General features: G+C 47.7%; 1 protein-coding gene across 1 annotated transcript in view; it reads right to left on the bottom strand.

The window, feature by feature from the left end:
• Window positions 1-19,850, bottom strand: part of LOC136993729 (scavenger receptor cysteine-rich type 1 protein M130-like) — a 195,774-nt gene that overhangs the window by 148,518 nt on the left and 27,406 nt on the right. Inside the window, exon 2 of the mRNA XM_067308673.1 lies at window positions 3,620-3,663. Within this exon, the coding sequence (XP_067164774.1) occupies window positions 3,620-3,663 (44 nt within the window). The remainder of the gene's footprint in view (window positions 1-3,619; window positions 3,664-19,850) is intronic.

Below are 19,850 nucleotides of genomic sequence, written 5' to 3'. Positions count from 1 at the left end.
TTACTAATGCTGCAGACCAATAGGCTGCTGGGACAGGAGTGACCTCAAAGTAGATTCCCAGTCATGTGCTTGCTGCTGGCCTTTCAGGGACTCAGAAAGACATGACCTCACAGTCACCTGCAGAACAGTGTTTCTGTCACTGGCCTATAAGCCTCTGAGACAGAAGTGATCTCAAAAGCTCATACCCCAGCCATGGACCTGCTGCAGCCCTATCAATTGCTCAGGTAGAAATGACCTCACAATCACCTTTCAGGCCACATCTCTGCTGCTATCCAATCCGTTCATCAGTCAGAAGTGACCTCACAATCAACAGCCAAGTCTTCTTCCTCCAGATGGCCTATCAGGTACTCAGGCAGAAGTGACCTTATCATCAGCAGCTGAGCCATGTGCCTCCTCCAGGCCTGTCAGCTACTCACAAAGACTTGATTTGATACTGGTGACTTTCTGGCATAGCTCTCATAGACAGTGGTGACCTCACTACCCACACCCTGACCATGGGGCTCTTGCCACCTGCAGCTCCCCCTGCCTTCCCCCAAGGCTCAGCCAGCTCCTCAACGGCCTCCCTGATTCACCTCGTGGCTTCACAATGCTCATAGTGAGCAAAACACCCATTACATACCAGTTACTACCCCCAAAAAGCATGAGCTTCTGCCTAGGTATTACCTACATCTAGCCTATGACACTTAGGAATTGGAGAACAGCCTGTAAGGAATTCCTGGCAACATTTTCTAATGGGAGGATTGCATGCGAGCAGCGACCATGAACCTGAAGACAGCAGGGCCTCACATCCCAGGCAGAGGGAGAAGCCTTCCCACAACTCAGAAGTCTGGTTCCTTCCCCAATACTGAACAAACCCAGAAAATCCTCCACACATCCAGGACAACAAACATTCTCCTATTTCATGGTTTCACCTTCTGGAGCTACCTGGAGGAAAGCAGCCCAGGCACCAGCACCACTGCCCCCACCCCGGCGGGAGGGCACCCGCTGCCATTTGAACGCACCTGCAGCCCCCACCAAACCCACTCGCACCCGCTCTCTCTCCCACTCGCTTCTCTCCTTTCCTCCCTCTCCTCTTCCCCACCGGCTCCCAAGGGACCCACCGCATGGCCTCCCTCTCCCCAGGGGTCGCTGCAGAGCAGCGCAGCGCCCTGCTCCAGGCGCAGGCCTGGCTGTGGAGGAAGCTGCCCTGCCGGCTGCTGGTGCAGGGAGCTGCCTCGCTCCTGATGCCGCTGCCTGAGGGGGCTGTTTGCGCCCTGCCCTGAGCGACCGGCCCTGTGGGGCTGCAGGGCGCCACAGCTGCATGGTTCTGCCCTGCTCTCAGCGCTGCCCTGCTTTCCCGCTCCTCCGCTCTCCTCTCCCCTCTCCTCTCCCCCTTCCCTTTTGCTCTGCTCTGTCACACAGAATCACAGAATCACAGAATCACTGAGGTTGGAAGGGACCTCTGGAGATCATCTAGTCCAACCCCCCTGCTCAAGCAGGGTCACCTAGAGCACATTGCACAGGATTGCATCCAGGCGCATTTTGAATATCTCCAGAGAAGGAGACTCCACCACCTCTCGGGGCAACCTGTTCCAGTGCTCTGTCACCCTCACAGTGAAAAAGTTTTTCCTCATGTTAAGATGGAAGTGTCTGTGTTTCAGTTTGTGCCCATTGCCTCGCGTCCTGTCGCTCGTCACCACTGAAAAGAGTCTGGCCCCATCCTCTCGACACCCTCCCTTCAGATACTTGTACACATTGATAAGATCTCCTCTCAGCCTTCTCTTCTCCAAGCTAAACAGGCCCAGCTCTCTCAGCCTTTCCTCATAAGAGAGATGCTCCAGTCCCCTAATCATCTTTGTGGCCCTTCGCTGGACTTGCTCCAGTAGTGCCACATCCCTCTTGTACTGGGGAGCCCAGAACTGGACGCAGTACTCTAGATGTGGCCTCACCAGGGCTGAGTAGAGGGGGAGAATCACCTCCCTCGACCTGCTGGCAACACTCTTTCTGATGCAGCCCAGGATACCATTGGCCACCTTTTCCTCCCTCTCCCCCTCACTCCCTCTTTCTCTCCTCTCTCTCCTCTCCCCCAGGTCAGGCCCCACCCCTTCCTCCCCTCCCTGAGGGCCCTGCATTCTGGACTCTGATTGGCTGAAATAGACATCAGTCTGAGGTAGCCCCGCCCTCCTCCTCTTGCCAGCCAACAGGAGGACCGCACTGGGGGCGTTGCCCTGGCAATGCCATGGCCACGTGACCCTGGTGGCGACCCCTCCCCCGGGCAGGACGGCACCATCTTTAGTGGCAGCTGCAATCTGAGAGGCTCCTTCAGCGCTGATGAGCTGCTGTTCCGGGCTGACGCACATTGAAACACGGATCGTGCAAGGGGCGAGTCAGGACACGGAGGAAGAGGGGGCCGCAGCCCGCCTGAAGGAGTCCTGGCGTTTCTGCAGCTCTGCCTGCGGCCTCCTTCCCGACGTGGCCTTTGCGCAGCCCAGGCTGGCGTTGTCTTCTCGAGGATTTGCAGTGTGTCCCAGCCGTGGGATGGGTGCAACCATGGAAGAAACACCCGCAGTTTGCACCACAGTTAAGAATAAAGAGTCGCTGTATCTGGGGAAAGTGTTAGCTGTGAATGACTTACTGCTACCATGCACAGCAGTTGAAGCACTGTTAAAAGCTACCATAATTTCTTTCTAATATCTGACTATGATCTTTAGAATTTCTGTTTTTCTCCTACAAAAGTGGATTTCTCACTGTATTCAGCAGGAGGGAAAAATGAACCTAAGTGCAGAGTGTGATTGCAAATTCTCTAGCACTTGTTCTTAAATCTCTGTCAAAAGGGAACAGTTGAACTATTATTTATTTATTTATTTTAGGTTTCAGGAACCTGGCTAAGTGTCAGTTTGACTCTGTCATTATGTGCATTCTATATTAAGATGCCCTACTGCTTATATTTATTGTTTCAAACCTTTTTTTCGCACTTGCTTTTCTTTGCTCTTACAAGTGCAGCTCTGTATCGGTCCTGCAGAAGCAGTATTGCAAACCAGTGCATGACGTGAAGGTGATGGAAGATCTTGGGTTATTCAGCGATGCAGAAAAATCTAAATATTCATTTATCGTACTGTTTTTGTGCAAGTAATATATTTCACACAGCAAAATAATACTTCTAATGTAGCTGAAGTAACTTCTTCCACAGAGTACCACAGTCTGAGAAAGCTTTTATTTTTCCTCTCTAATTATAACTTACATATTGATAGGTATGACCATATTAGAGGTATCCTCTGAGCAGGGAGGACCTATCTTCTTCCTCAGAAAATGTGAAATAGCAGTCAGAAGCTGTATAAATCTTATGCTGCATTCTCTGATTTGCCTTTTTGTGATTTTTTTGAATGGATACTCTGTTTACAAACAGCTGTTTCAAGGCTTGTTTTTTCACTCTAAAACTTACCCAAAATAATGGCTGTGGTTGAAATATGCTAGCAGACTGTGTGATGCCTTCCATCGCATAGGCACAACTAAGCTGTTAATCTGTTGTGCTTTTAGTCTTCAGGTACTAAATCTTGTTCCTCATGCACAAAGGAATGATGTTTGTTTGGGCAGTGTGGTTAGCCTACAGGCTAAAAAGGCGCTGTACAGCTTCCTGTGCTTGTCCCAGTGACTGCGGTTTGGATTCCCATTTGCCTGTTTTTCCTTGACATCGCATCACCTCCCAGAGGTGAGTCTTGTAGTTTAGTCGCCTGTTAGAGGGAAATGTGTCCTAGAATCGTTTTCATAAATGGACTTAAGCTCCCTTGTGAACTGCTCCCTTCATGGAGAGCCACTTCCAGAATTTCCTTGTCACAGATGTGAAGCCTCCTCAAATCCAGGCTGCATTTAGTGATGGCAAATCTATGTGTATTTGTTCCTGTGCCAGCATTACCTGTGAGTGTAACTGGTTCTCTGTCCCTAGAGCAACTTCTACCAACCATGTTTCCTCTGTCTTTGTTTTGCTCCATTAAATTAAATTCTCTCTGCTGGGTGCTCCCTTTTGGTACTACTGCCCTGTTCTTTGAGAACTCTGGGATAAAAAGCAAAGATAGATTCATGTACTTCAGGAATCCCTGTGGATGTCCTGCTTTTTGCTCTGCCAATCTCTTTTTTTTTTTTTTAACATGTCCTGGGCCATGAATCAACATGTTAACAGAGAGGCAAAGTAGGCCACAAACTAAATTTAAAAGTACTGTTTTTTTTTCTTGTATTAAAATATGCATCCATTTTCTCATCTCTTTTTAGACCGACAGATACAGGCCTAAAATAGAATGGGCATCTTGTGAAAACAAGTAGACCTCTATGGTTGGATTCCGGTGATCCTTCCTTGTTTTCTGCATCGTAGAACTGCATGCTAATCTTTTGTGTACATGCAGACCCTTGATAAAGCTACTGTGTAGGCACCAAGTGTGCACATCAGATTTTCTGCGTGTTTGTGACTGATACTTCTTGTTTCTTGTGATTAGGGAAAATTGGATATGTACTCCCGAGGAGGAAAGAACCAGAAAGAAACTTAAAGAACTGATGATGAAATTGTTGACACTCAAGATGGCAGTGCAGGTTAGTTCTGGCTTTCAATTTTCTTTACTGTGTTTTGGCCAAAAGTCTCCTCTGAAGCAACTGAAAGGAGCTGAACCACTGACTGCCTATAAGTACCATGTGCTTTTTTTTTTTTTTTTTTTAGCCTTCCCAACAAAGACAGAATTTTGCTCTCCCAAGGAAGAACACATAATGCAGTTTGAAATCAGATGCAGGAGGAACACATATAATGGGCTGGAAACTTCACAGATCTCACAGTACCTTCTGGGGTAGACTACACTTGATTTTTGATGTGACATATGTTGCCGTGCTCTCGCTCGGTCCTATGGCGCCACCAGGGGAGCACTGCAGCCTACTCTACTGCAGGGCCACAAGCACAGACCTCAATGTGAGAGATGCTAAAATGGCGTTTATTGTGAGCTGCGTACAAGCTTACATACAGTTGCCTTTCGTTTCCACCCCTAGGCTGCGCGTCACACCACGTGATCTTCCGCTGCGCCTACTCTACCGCTTCTCATGCAAACATCTTGTCTACGCAGTTTCCCAAGATCCACCACAGACATAGTGTGACCTAACGTTGTTTTTGTTATTGCCTTTGAAATGCTTGCGGATGGAAACATGCAGTCTACAGCAGTGATTCCTCATCCTCCGCTGATGATGATGAGCAACATTTTGCCCAGGAATCTACTGAAGAGGAGGAACAGCTGCCTGACTGTGAAGTGTTCTCCTCCCTGCTCCTGTACAGAGTCTAAACGGTGGCAATATTTAATCCATTGGCATAATATGTAATTTGTTGGCACATGTGGCTCTTAAGTGGGCTCTCTACCATTGGACTTCTACAATTGATTCTTTAAGAGCAATTAGATTTCTTTGGAGAGGTTAGGCATAAACTCTAAACATTTTAATGTAAAATTCTACTGTCCCTCTGCTTTACAGTAGGCTATTCAGAAAGACAACCCCCATAACAGAAAATGTATAAATAGAGGCAAGGATGGGGTTTCTTTGCCTTCCTTTAACCTAGGACATGGGTTCTGTTTTATTTATCTTTAGGTAAACTGAGGCAGCAATACATTTGTGTGCTTGAAAAACTTCTGCCAATACTGAGCTTTTATAGTAGCAGTAAAAAGTCATTTCTTAAGAATTTTTAAAATGCAGCATATATGTAGATTCAAAGTAGAGGGAATTGCTTGCCATAGTTAAAGGCTTAGTGTCTTGTGTGATAAAAGGAAAGTATACTCAAAAGGTGTCCTGGTTGAAAAAGGTGGTTTGGGGGGTTTTGTTGTCTTTGAGTGTTTTATGTACATGTGAACTTGATTAGTTTATAAGCAGGAGAGGTTTATCTGTTGGAAGTCAGTTGTAACTTTTTGCTTGAAAGACCAGGTGTTTCCCTTTATGGGCACAATATTTGTAGATTTTGTAGATTTAACAGTTAGCTGTATATATTCTCTATCAGCAAAACTCAGCTCACGGTATGATGAAATATAACTTTAAAATCTTCTCTTTCAATAAGGTTAAAAGTACTGCCAATAAGGAAACAAAAACCTTCAAATGTCTTGCTGCTTTCTTCATTGACATTCTCTTCTAAACAACAGCAGGTTAGCTTTTCTAGTTGCTATTTAAGTATTATCTGGAAATGCAGAATACCTTTTTCTTCCTGCCAGTTTTAGACTTTCTCTTCAGCTGTTGCCAACCAATTCTGGGAGACAAAAGCCAGTAACTTGCAACTTTTTAAGGAGGAATGAAAGGCTTTCCTATCAAGTCCAGTTTGTCTATCTGGAGATAGATCAGATACGTGGACTAGTAGACTGAGTTTAGTGAACCGCTAAAGATGTGAATTGGAAATGGGAGGAGGCAGGTGGACTGTGGGGAAGCAGAAAAAGTGTGTGGAGAAGCTGAAAAACTTTAGAGAGCGGGACAGTATTAGTCCTGATATTTTGTGATATCATTTGAAGGAACTGCAAGAAAGGCTTCAGGTAGAGCCTCAAAGGTGTCAATGTTTGAGGTAGTGCTACTTTGGCTGAAGGGCTTTGAACTCTTTGAGGAGGCCTACATTAACTATTATATCCTAAATCCATTTTTTTCTCATCCTCTTTGGAAAAATGCGGTGGAACCTTTGCCCCCTGGCTTCTGGACATCAGAGAGAGTGACATGGCTTCCCCCATCCTGAGGAAATGGAGGACTGTTTCCAGGGCCAGCACTGACCCCTGACCTGGGGACTTAGCCATTTGAAGGTAAACGCATCTAGTTAGGGTTTTTGTTTCCATATTCAGGAAGACGACATCAGCTGCAGAGTAACCTGTTTCATCTTTTGAACACCTTCCTTTAAGGCCAACTCTCAGAAGTCTGGAAAGTGAAGGCTGTACTCCTGAAGTCTGCTGATGGAAATCGAGGTAGTTGTCTTCTCAGTGTTACTGAAACACAAGATGGGATTGAGCTTCCTATGTTTTCAAGCTTTGGCCTTTGTGAAGAAAGAACTGACACTGTAGTTAAGGCATTGAAATGCTCAACTGATTTCTCTGATGAACAGTGTAGCACCTATACTTTGCAGTGGCAGACTGTGGGAAGGTATGCTTTTAGTGACCACATCTTGGTTGCCTTTTACATTGCACGCATTGCATACGCTGGACTCAGGATATAAATAGCCATCTCCAAGTCACCAGAATGATTCTCCTAGGCAAACTTAGAGACCTGTCTAATAAGCCTGTGTGTGTGGGAAGCAGGGGGAGGCTGGGTCCCAGTGAATCTCTTGACTCAGAAAACAGTTTAGACAAATGTTTTCAGTCTTGTTTTCTGCATAAGCAAATTTTAAGACCAGCCTTCAAGCTGTCTGAAGAGCTCCCCAGCTCACAGGCTGCTGCCTCATTTCCAGAGGCTCCTTCAGACCAGGTTTCTTGCTCAGGAACATCACAAGCCATTGCCTGTATGCGGTGCCTCAAGCACATTAGCACATGCTGCTGGTACATGTGGGCACTGACTAGACATTATTGGTAGATGACCACAGGGACAACCATCACATAACCCAAATGGAGATCTTCCTCTCATGTGACAGATGAGCCCTCAACCATGTAACATGTCTGTCCACACCATACTGTCACAGCTCCCAAATGCTTCTACTGAAGCTCCAGATGCTGTAATACAGGGATGGCAAACAACAGAATGGATTTCCTGCCTAAAAGTAAAAAGGAGCAAAGCAGCACTGAGTCTATTTATGCTTTTTCTCCTTAAGAAAAAGACACATGTGCAGATAGAAGTGTTCTGAGAGTTGAAATGCTGTTAGTGCCTACAGTGCAGCATTGCAGGCTGTGGCATTGTCTGTGCTTGGTGAATGTACTCAGCTAAAGGAAATGTTTATATTAATTGACAGGTGTGTTATAATATTTTGTCCTCCATACAACAACAGAAAAAAAAACCAGGTTTGCGCAAAAAATCCTTGGTTGCATTACACCATTATAAAAATAAAAGAAGCTAGAAAAAGTGCAGGACATGCCATCAGGCTGATGGAGCTATTGGGAGCTCTACTGGGAGCTACAGAGTCTTAAGAGGTGATGAGAACCACAATCTGAATCCCACTGAGGTCAGCAGGAGTTCTGGCCATGGAGAGAGGTTTATGAGCAGCATCTTCCAGCTCCCTGAGCTGCCAGCAACCTTCTGACTGTTTAATTTGGAATGGAAAATATGGCCATGCACAACATCCTTGCTCTATTTCATTCAATCTAACAGAAATGTGGGTTTTCAGACAGAAATAATAGGAAGCACATCAAAACCAGGCCACTTCCTTAACCAGGAATTCCACCTACCTCACTTGAGTCAGTTAATCCTGTGAGTTTAAAGAAGTGAAGAGAGACCTGTGTGCATCTTTCTTCAGGGGATGTGGTGCTAAAAACCAGAGCTGACAGGTCCAGGGTATGAACTGCAAGCTTTTCCTGAGCAGGTATTCCTGCAGGCTCCAAGGGAGACCTTTGCCTGTATCCAGGCTCTCCAGATGTTTTGAACCCTGGCCTGTACTATGGTGGCTGGCAAGAAGCATTTCTAGAACAATATTTATCAAGCAAGAATTTTAAAAATAAAGTGACCAAGGAAGACAAAGATGTTAACGTTCTTGTCTTTTCTTTCCCCCTCCCCACCACTTTTTGTTGTTGTTGTTAATACTCTCCATCCTCCAGCAAGAAATAAGCTGTTCAGTGATCAGGATGACTACAAAGGCCATTTTCTTGCTGGCTCGTACCATCCCTCCCCTAGGCAATGCTGCCGATCCCCGCCATGTCTGCTGGTCCCCACCATGTTGGCTGGGCAAGTGATGGTTCTCCCATCACACATGGGCACTGGCCAGCCAAATGCACACAGGGCAAGGGGTCAGTTAGCTGATATGGGGGAGAATTTCAGCTTTCTCTCTCAGCACACACCTGACGGGTTATCTTCACCACCCAGGCACTAATTTTTGTGATGCCAGGAGTTCAAAAACACTGAGATCTCTACATTTGTCAAATTTAGCTGAAATTGGTCAACAGTTATCAAAGAAGGTGGGAAGGGAGAAAGGAGCAGAATAACATTTTTAGGGGGAAAAAAAGGGCATTGAAACACATGAGCTGCATCTAAAGAACTGCAAATTGGATGGGTGAAGTTACAGCATTACCATAAGTGCACGTAAGATACTTATTTTGTTCAGCCATTCCACTGGTTTCATCTTTCCTTGTGTGTTGATTACTAACCCAGACTGCAAATAAACTTTCTAGCTATCCTGTTTTAGTATTAGGAAATGCATTTGTGGACAGCATTTGTATTTTTTGCCAGCACAACACTGCACTACCTTTACTGGCTCAAGTCAACAATCCTAGAGACTTAACTGAGTTCGGTAGGTCAGAAGCTTTCCTGACTAGAACAGTAATAGAAATAGAGAAGAATGATTGACCCAACTGGGACAACCCAACCTCACTTTTCAGCTGTGGGTTTAAATGACTTCCACATTGAAATATCAAAAGATTAATATAAGCTTAGTGGCCTATAGATAACAAATGCTGACATTGTTTCAAGTTTATTCTGATGCTGTTTTAACAAACCCTTTCTCAATTTTGTTCTGGCTACAAAATTCACTGCTGTTTTAACAATCGTGGAAGCTACAAGGGCAAAGATGGCTGCACAAACCCATATAGGTTTTTTCCTAAAAGGATGGACAGCACATTTCTTTGGTCTTCAGTCACTTAAGGAATACCGTGGATTAAATCAGCATGCCCTGATAGTCTGTGGATCTTTTTGGTGGAGAAAGAGGAGGCTGGGTCCTTCAATTTGATCAATAAGAACAACCTACTTTACTAGAACTCTAGTGATGTGTTTTATTTTTTATGCTCATTTCTTGCATGTATTGATAGAACCCTCCCTCCCAGATAAACTTTTCTTTACTCCCTCCTCTACCTCACCTCACGCTTACAACCACCGAGACTGTTTACAAAGACCCAGCACTCTGAAGAGTTTGAATCAAAAGGACACAGGCTTTTCCCTGCTGTAGTCAAGCAATGTTTCCTTTAGTCTAGTGTGCATTTGGTGAGATAATTCATCTGCAGAACCCTGAAGGCGACTCCTCACCACTATGCAGTGCATCCTCTTTTAAATTATGATTTATACCATTTGAAAGACAAGAGATGTACAGCTTCTAAATAAGTGCTGAAATGCATTATCTTACAGTTCTTGATTTAATGCGAACATGCTATATTCTGAAGTCTTCATCCTACCACACAGCAAAAGAGGCTGTACAACTCTCTGCAAAGCTCTCCTAAATATTGTGATTTGCCTCAGTATATTTCTGCGGTGCTGAAAACACCTGTTCTCCTAAGAATAAAAGTAGATGATGATCAGGAATGCATTCTGTAGTTCCTAGACACCTACACAATATATATAATGTATTTATGTATATACATATATGTGTGTGTGTATATTTATATATACATATATATGCTTATGTGTATATATACATATTTCATGACAGAGCACTTGCGTAGAACAACAGAGTCACCACACAACTGCATGAACTGTGTTTTCATAGGTCTTTTGTACAGGCTGATAAATACTTGTTTTTAAAGGCAACAGCAGGCTCTTTCTTTCGGCGTGCAAAATATCCCAAACAAAGCAACCAAATCCCTGTTTGTGTGAACTCGGTGATGAGTCTGTTCAGTGGACTCCAGGCACCCTGCTGGATCCACGGCAGTGGGAGCCCGGCACAAGCCCCCTGCCCAGCGCAGCCTGGGGCGGCTCAGACCTCCCTGGAGAGCCCCAGCCCAGCAGGGTCCAGCCCTGCAAGGCCAGCGTGTTTCTGGCCTGTCATCTTCAGAGACAGCAGCGTCCTCACAAGCCATTTCACAGCCCTGTTGCTGCTGCTCAGCTGCTCAGGCTGAAGTGACCTCGCAGCTGCTTTGCTGACGCTGCTCCTGCTGCTGGCCGATCCGGTGCACAGGCAGCAGTGACCTCGCAGCTGCTTTACTGACGCTGTTCCTGCTGCTGGCCGATCTGGTGCACAGGCAGCAGTGACCTCACAGTCTGCACTGAAGCCATCAACCTGCTTCTGGCCTGTCAGCAGCAGAGACAGAGGGGACTTTACAAGAAACCACAGCAACCGAGAGCCTGCTGATGGCAGACAGTCTACAGAGAAGGAAGTGACCTCACAATCAGCATCAGAGCCATGTGCCTGCTGCTGGCCTATCAGGTACTGAGGCAGCAGTGACCTCACAATCGGCATCAGAGCCATGTGCCTGCTGCTTCACTTTTGCATACCAAGGCAAAAGTGGGGTCACAAGCAGCATCCAAGACATAAGTTTGCCATCACACAATTGCTCCTTTCCTCTTCTCCAGGGATGTCCCTGCTCCCCAGAGAACTTTTCCCCAGTGGTTGCATCGGCGCTGGCCTGCCCAGCCGTTCCTGGACCCTCCCCTGTGCTTCCTGCAGGGCCCCGAGCTGGCAGTGCTGCTCTGCAGAGTGAGCAGGCTTTGGTGCCCTGAGGCCATGGGGTGACTCCGCATTGGCCAAGGTGATTAGGGTGGAAGCAGACCCAGCTGGACAGGCATCATTGCATCTGACAGTCTCCTGCCAAAGTGTTTGTGGCTATGGATGATGCTCTGAGCGATCACAAGGCATTTCAAATGGCTCAGGCTGTGGTCAGGTGTGTCCCTAGATCCAGACCGTGGTTTTTCATTGAAGGTGGCATAAACCACTCTCCAGGCTCCCTTCCCTGTGCCCACAGGGTCCCCACCGTGGGCATCTGTCATCAGCCCTGTCATACATGAGACAGTCCCAGGCAGATACCACTTGACCATTCACCACCTCCAGGAGCACTAGGCACTGACAAGTGAGAGCTGAATCCAGCCCTCATTCCCTAACACATCACCCCATGAGCTCATTGCCTTGAGCCCATAGAGAGCTCTGGAAAAGGCCCTTTCCAGGTGAAAGTCCTTGAGCACATTCTTGGCTCCAGCCTTGGAAGGAGAAACCAACTTTCAAGCACAGCATTGAGGAAATCCCCTTTTATTACAGAGGAGTCAGCTCTGAAACAGTGATAGACACATTTACAGAAGGTCTCTGGGTCAGAGAGAGTGGATTCATGCTGCAGGAGAAGTGGGATGAATTCAAACACTTCTGCATAAACATTATTATCACAGCGAGAATGCCCAAAGCACAAGAGTTGTCTGAGAAAAAATTAGAAGTCACTTGTGAAGAGGGATGGGCACCTCATTGCTGTTGAAATAGTACCAGCTGAATCAGTTTCTTCAGTGCCTCCTTGAGCTCCTTGTTCCTCATGCTGTAGATGAGGGGGTTCACTGCTGGAGGCACCACCGAGTACAGGACAGCCACTGCCAGATCCAGAGCTGGGGAGGAGAGGGAGGGGGGCTTCAGGTAGGAAAACATGACAGTGATTACAAGCAAGGAGACCACTGCCAGGTGAGGGAGGCACATGGAAAAGGCTTTGTGCCTGCCCTGCTCAGAGGGGATCCTCAGCACAGCAGTGAAGATCTGCACATAAGACAGCACAATGAAAATAAAACACCCAAAAGCTAAACAAATACTAAACACAATAACCCCAGCTTCCCTGAGGTAGGAGTCTGAGCAGGAGAGCCTGAGGATGTGGGGAATTTCACAGAAGAACTGCTCTACAACATTGCCTTGGCAGAGTGGTATTGAAAATGTGTTCCCAGTGTGCAACACAGCATAGAGAAAACCACTGGCCCAGGCAGCTGCTGCCATTTTGACACAAGCTCTGCTTCCCAGGAGGGTCCCGTAGTGCAGGGGTTTGCAGATGGCAACAAAGCGGTCATAGGCCATGACTGTGAGAAGAGAATACTCTGCTGACAACAAGAAGAGAAACAGAAAGACCTGGGCAGCACATCCTGAGTAGGAAATGGCCCTGATGTTCCAGAGGGAATTGGCCATGGATTTGGGGACAGTGGTGGAGATGGTGCCAAGGTCGAGGATGGAGAGGTTGAGGAGGAAGAAGTACATGGGGGTGTGGAGGCGGTGGTCACAGGCTACAGCTGTGATGATGAGGCCATTGGCCAGGAGGGCAGCCAGGTAGATGCCCAGGAAGAGGGAGAAGTGCAAGAGCTGCATCTCCCGCATGTCCACAAATGCCAGGAGGAGGAACTCGTTTGGGGAGCTGCTGTTGAACATTTGCTTCCTCTGGGCTGTGAGGACTGTCCAAGGAGGAAAAGACATTTTTGAGTTAGGACTTACTTTGAACAAACCCCACAGCAGCATTTCTCCTAGCAACTCCCCACATTTCCTTTCTCCTAACTGGGAGGACCTTCCTGCAGCTCCTTTACTTGTACTCTAGTTTGTGCTTTCTGAGTCTGCCATGAGGAGCAGCGTCCTCTGTTCATGGGCTCCAGAGGAGTCAGCACTGCTTGTTACACAGACACTCAGAATCAAATCTCCAAAACAGGATGGTCAGTCATTGTGCAGTGACAAAATGCCCTTGCAATGGTGTCAGCTGGATTAGGTGAGACTCCTGAACCACTGTCTTGCTCAGTTCTAATCCCGTTGGCTCCAGACCCACATGACCACCCAGCAGATGCATAGTTCATTGCAATCAATACAGCTTAATCTCATAGGATGTGACAATTATTGCAGGAATGCTTGGTATTGACTATTTACAAATGTCTTACCTATGCACAATCTGATCACTTTTGCAGCAAGGCCACTTTGGGACACTCCAGCCAGGATGGTTATGAACACATTTAAGCATACAAATTGGACTAGACACAGCAGGATTTGTCACTTTGGGAATTTCTGGAACCTTCAGAAATTGCCACCTGGAGGGATGCCATAACTATCAATCAAATACCTAATTGCCTAGGTCTAGTCAATCACCTTGTTTCAAGTTGCTCCATTGTCTCATGACGACCTATTTTCTCATCTGTGCAGATGACTGGCCAGGAAATTCTCGGACTATGCAAGGAGCTAATGACCTAAGTGCTCTGGGTGTGCACACAGGCGTAGCCCTGATACCCAGCCAAACCATAATCATGACTAAAGAACAAAACTGAGTTTTCATGTTTGAAACTCATGTGTAACTCATGTACTACACTGGGTACATGGAGATAGCAAACAGCAACACGAGACTTGGCCCATGCCCCAGCCCTACAGAATGCATTCCCCAAAGACTCACAGGCTAGAAGGGAGCTTGGACCCCTTGCTCCCATGCAAACACCTCCAGATGGGCACTCAGGAAAGCCTTCATCTTACTCAGCTGTGCACACCACCCTACAGATGAGGTTTTGCTCTCAGCCACTCTGTCAGGCAGTGGTAAAATGGGCACATACAGGAGAGACCCACATCTGCTCTGCTGGAGGTTGGACTGCAGAGGTGTCTCATGCCCTGGATCCTGTGGCCTTGAGGGCAGAGGCTCTGCTAGGTGGGAGACGAGACGCAGGGGTTTGCTCAGAGGAAGGCATCTGCATTGCAGAAACCGTCAAGGAATTGCCCAAATCCACCACCCTCCCATAGCCTTTTTTGTTAGAGGTTTCCTCTCTTTCATGCATCATACCACTGTTGCCTGAGACTGTGCCAGGGGCAAATATCTCCATGTTTGCAGGTGCTAAGGAGCAGGTAAGACCAACCCTGAGGAGGCTAATAAACATTTTGTTAGTGCTGCGTGTAGGCTGATGGATGGCTGAAGGGATTTGCTGAGGTTCCTTGCAGACATTTTGATCTCTCAGTGTAACTGTTTAGGGGTCTCAGTTACTTGTCTAAAGTAAACAATTCTGTTTCCATTCCAATGCTGTCAAAGGATGGGTAGATTAGGCACAGACTCAGGAAGGAAAGCTCTGCTCTTTGCAAGTACAACCAGCCTACACCTTCCTCTTGAAAAGTCCCCTTCAGAAAATGTCCTGGGAGTGAACTAGAGCTGAGAGCAGCCCTGCCCCATGCAGCACCTTCTCAACAGGAGAATGAATCTGCCCTGCTGGAGGTCACTCCTTCCACCCAGAGATTCTCCCCACCGCACCGTGGGGAGTTCCCCAGGCAGGCTGAGTGCTGAACTTCACAGGCAACAGAGTCACTGCCCCAGGCACACAGCACCCTGGGGTGTAGGGACACTGCTCTGAATTATGGCCCATGCAGACCGGGGTGCACTCCCTGGCTTCACACCCCTCCACCATCCCTGGGAGAAGGTAGCTGTGATGCCCTGTCCCTCTGACGGTGTGGCTGGGAATCCCTGCTCTAAGCACTACCTGGTCCAAACAGGAGAAGCTGGCAGAGCCACCCTGACAGACCCTATCAGCTGCAGAAGGCACCAGCTTCAGAAGAACCTTCCAGGAACCACAGCAGTGTTGCCCTGCAGCCAGAGACTTACTGTGTGAAGGGCTGTGAAGATTCCTCCCTGCAGTGAGCTCTCAGCTGTCCTCCCATTCCTGACTGTCTTTAACTTCTGAGTGCCTCATCTCATCCTGGAGCCTGCAGGCAGTGCCCTGAGTCTTGCTGCTCCTTTAAGAGGAGCTGCTCCTGGACAGAGCTGTCTCTCTGCAGCACCTACCAGGTTGCCATGGGCTCCTGCAGTCCCAGGAGACAGACCCAGCTCAGGAACACAGGCCCAGCTGAAGACATGACATTCTCTGTCCCCTGTGCAGCCTCGAGATGTTCCTGGGGCTCCAGGGCTGACAGTTCCTGAAAGGCTGCAGGGTCACCCCTGGAGAATATCCACTGAAGTAGTCTAAAATGATCACTGATGGTCCCTCTCTAAACAGTGGAGAGAGACTGAGTCCAGCATTGCAGCTGGTCTCATCACAGGACAGTTATCTAAGAGAGATGGAAATGTCCCACTCTGGAATGTCCTGCTCCCATCTCTTAAGAAGACAGGACACCTGGACAGGGCCAAGAAGGGAGTTCATTAACTTGTGCTTCAGAAACTGATTTAGAGGAGTTAATCAAAACATTTAATGCCCACTGAGAAGCTCCTGGGATGGAGTGGGATTCAGTTCCCTCCTGTGCGCTCCACAAACTCAGAGGAGGCTTCCTCTTGCCCAACTTCTGGGGTGCACAGGATGGGTTTCTGCATGTGGGCTTCTTGTCCAAGCTCCCACTGTAATCAGTGGAGATGGAGGGAAGGAATCAGCTGTACACACACACACTCCTTGGGACTTTAGAAGGGACAGAGGTGGTCCAACACATGTGCAAATGTCTGCCTGCTCTGATGAAGCAACTATGACCCACATCCTTCTAGAGCATCAGCTGGGGACCAGGTGTAGAATCTCCTTGGCCATCTGAAATGACACTCGATGCCTACTACCCCTAGAGCTCCACTCACTAAGAAGCTCAGACCTATGCAAATCCAGACATTGCAAATAGCTTATGTAATTCAGTGCAAACACTTGATTTCATGCAATGACAATAGGCCTGCAGGGCCATGTCACATGCATGGGGTGTCTGACACAACCACCATGTTTCTAGCAGATACAGCATGGGACCAACAAGAAAATCAGGCCCTTTTGGAGTGGCTGGTGAACAAACACCCCAGGGCATCTCAGATTTCCTACCTGTTCCCAAACAAGGGATTCCCACCACTGCCTTTAGGCAAAGTCTATCCCATCTACATCTGAGCATGCTGCCAAGATGGAAGGCACATCACACCAAGGTCTCCACACATATGCCTACACTTTCAAACCCCACTAGCTCTCCTCTCCCGAAACCTTTGCTCACCCACAGTGTGGCAGGATCACAGGCTGTTCAGGCCCAGGGACTTTCTCAGGGGCAACTTGTCCTTCCTGGATATCTGGTCACCTCCATCACAGGCGCTAAGGTGCTGCAGAGTCAGCTCAGGAGCCAAACACCTCTCCTACCATAGCTGCATGGCCCAGCTCTGTTTCTCTCTGGCCTTGGATACTGCAGGGTCTCTGTTGCCCAGGGGAGCTGTGCCATTTCCATCCCTGGAGGTTTTCAAGACTGGATCAAGCCCTCAGCAACGTGGCCTCACCCCAAAGCTGACCCTGCAGGGAACACAAGGTTGGGCTAGAGGCCACATGAAGTCCCATCCAGCCTCCAACATTATTTTATTCCTTCCACCAAGGGTCTTCTCTCTTTGATGGTAGGGAAAGCACTCGGTTCTGCTGACCATGGAAGTAAGTCAGACACACGTATGATCAGATCAAGTATCTTTCCTGTCCTGCTCTAGTCAGAGATGTGCAGATGCAGGGCTGCTTGGCAGGTGCCCTGAACAGCCCTGATCACTCCTTTGCTTCACCTTTTATTCTCTTTTTCTCCCCTTTACCCCTTCCAAGTTCTACTCTCTTACTATCCTTATACTTTCCCATACAAACAGACCACCTCTCTTTACCCTTTCCCCATAGGACCTGGTTGTGCTTGCTTTGTACCCTCACTTGGCATTTCTGAGATGGTTGCCATGGTAATTCCTACCTAGGTCTGCAATTCCATTCAACTAGTACCTCCTAGTTCCATTAAACTAGTCCTTGAAGTGACCTGCAATACCTCATGCTGTTGTCTTGTTAGAGGCACCACAAGTCTGGGTGAGCCATCTACACACACACATTAACAGCTGACACAAGGACCTTCAGTCTGGGGACCTTGAGAAACTAAGGGATTCAGCCAAGAGAAACCTCATGAAGTTTTACAAAGAGAAGTGGCAAGTCCTGCACATGGGGAAGAATAACCCTGTGCATCAGGACAGGTTGGGATCCGAACATCTAAAGAGTGGCCTCAGGAGAAGTGCCTGGGCATTACGAGGGATGCCATACAAGCCAGTGGTGCACGCTCACTGCAAATAAGGCCAGATGCCTACAGGGTTCCATTAGGAGGAAGGTGGCCACCCAGACAAGGGGAGTTATTATCCCCCTCAACTCAGCACTAGTGTGTCCTATTTGGGGGCTGCCAGGAGCTTTTCTTGGTACTGGGAAGCAGTATGAAAAAAAGAAACAGCCCCAGCCTGCAGCTTGAGAACTTCAGACAGGACATTAGGATGAAGATATATCACTTGAAGGGTAGTGCTGTGGTGGAGCAGGCCACCCAGAGGGAGTCTGTGATCAGCCCTTGGCTTTGTGTTTCAAGGAATAGCCAGTGAGGATGGAGAGACATCAGTGAAGGGAGGGAGATCTCAGGGTGAGAGCAAGGTGAGGAAGCAGGTTGGGTGTCTACAGTCTGCAGGGACACAGGCGCAGGTGTGGGAAAGCATAGGATGGCCTGTGGTGGAGATGACCAAGGGTGCTGCCAAGGCTGAAGGGCCCTGGCAGAACTGAGGTCTTTGTCCTCTTGGCTATGGCTGTTGTCTCTGCCACCGAGGCCTACCAGGAGACACCGGGGCCTTGCTCCCCCTCACCCTTCAGGGGACCCTGAGAGGTGTTGTGTGTTTGTCCTGCACTCAGCATTGCACACCCTCACCCGCACACTGACCCCAGGAAGAGCCCTGGGCAATGCATGGGGGAAAGAATCTCCCTTTCCAGGGGTTCGCTGTCCGTGCTTGGCCATTTTCCTTGATAAAACACATCAAGGGTTTACGTGGCATCAGAGCCACCTGAGTATTTCCTCTGCCTACCTGTAGTCAGTGATTACAATTTTCTGCTCTAATCAGCCCCTGGGGAGTCTTTGTTGCTAGTGGGACCCAGTCATGCTCTACAAAACTTTGGGGTTTAGTTCTGACTTTGATATCTTCGATGTTTTGTTCAGTCTCCTGGCAGTAGCTGAGGTTCATGGACTCAGCACCAAATATACCATGGGACCTATTAAAAAGCAAAAAGCCCTGACAAACCAGGTCTCTCCCTATAACTTTCTTCAAGTCTTGTGTGGCTAATTGGAGAGGTTTCTGGTGTGTAGCTGAAAGGTGGACACGTCAATAATATACACATATTTCTGATTTTAAAGGGTCTTATTATTATTATTATTATTATTATTATCATTCAGCTTTCAGAATAAGTGAAGGCAACATTCTCCAATTGATATCAATCCAGAGTGTCTCCTAATGAAGTCTGGACATGTAGGAAAAGCAGTGTCCCAGAGGTCAGGCACTGTATGGACAACCTTCCTCCCCATCTCCCCAACCCTGCCATTTCTCTCATCAGCCACCTGGGCCTTACATCACTCTGGTTAAAAGCTACCCTTATTCCAGTGAAGTCTGCAACTGAATGTTACAGCTCATCTGCCCCAATTCCCACCTGCTTTCCTTAGACAACTAGCTGCAGATACAGCAGGATTTCTCTTAACTGCAAACAAAGAAAAATAAAATATGATACAGTTTATAAAAAATAAAATGCACTTCTCAACTGCATGCTGAGTCCCAGCTGCCTCCAGTGAGGTCCACTTTCCACAAGGGACAGCCTTAATAAAAATCTTTTTAATAGATAGGAAATGTTAGCTATAAACAGAATTTAGGACTTGGCTAAAGGGAGAGACTACTGAAAAGCAGAGCAAGTTTTAAACTCCCTGAAGTGCAAATCAGCAGCTAGGTTCAGCTTTGTCAATTTGAATGAACAAAGAGTTAGGGGAGGTGTCACAATGTTGTAATGTTGCAATGTCCAGATAATGTGCTATAAAGGTGATGTTAGACATTGTCAATTTAATCAGGATGTGTGGAAATGGGAGAGAGATGTACAGCTCCTTGGGGTCCTGTGCCATGCCGGGGGCCATGCTGCTCTTGGGGATCCCGGACCAGGCTGTGTTTCTGTACAAAAGTCTGGAAAAGCCTTGATTCCAGTCCCTAGACAAGAGGGATTTCCCTGGGTGCTCAGAGCAACCCAGGCAGAAATTTGGGCTGCCGCAAGAAACCCATCCCACCCACCCCCAAAGCCACTGCTCTCCCTGGAGACCTTCCTGGACCCTCAGGCAAGGG

Source organism: Apteryx mantelli, chromosome 20, assembly GCF_036417845.1.
Source record: "Apteryx mantelli isolate bAptMan1 chromosome 20, bAptMan1.hap1, whole genome shotgun sequence".
NCBI classification, from domain to species: Eukaryota; Metazoa; Chordata; class Aves; order Apterygiformes; family Apterygidae; genus Apteryx; species Apteryx mantelli.
Note: the sequence above shows the minus strand (reverse complement) of the source record. Positions and strands in the feature narration are given on the sequence as shown.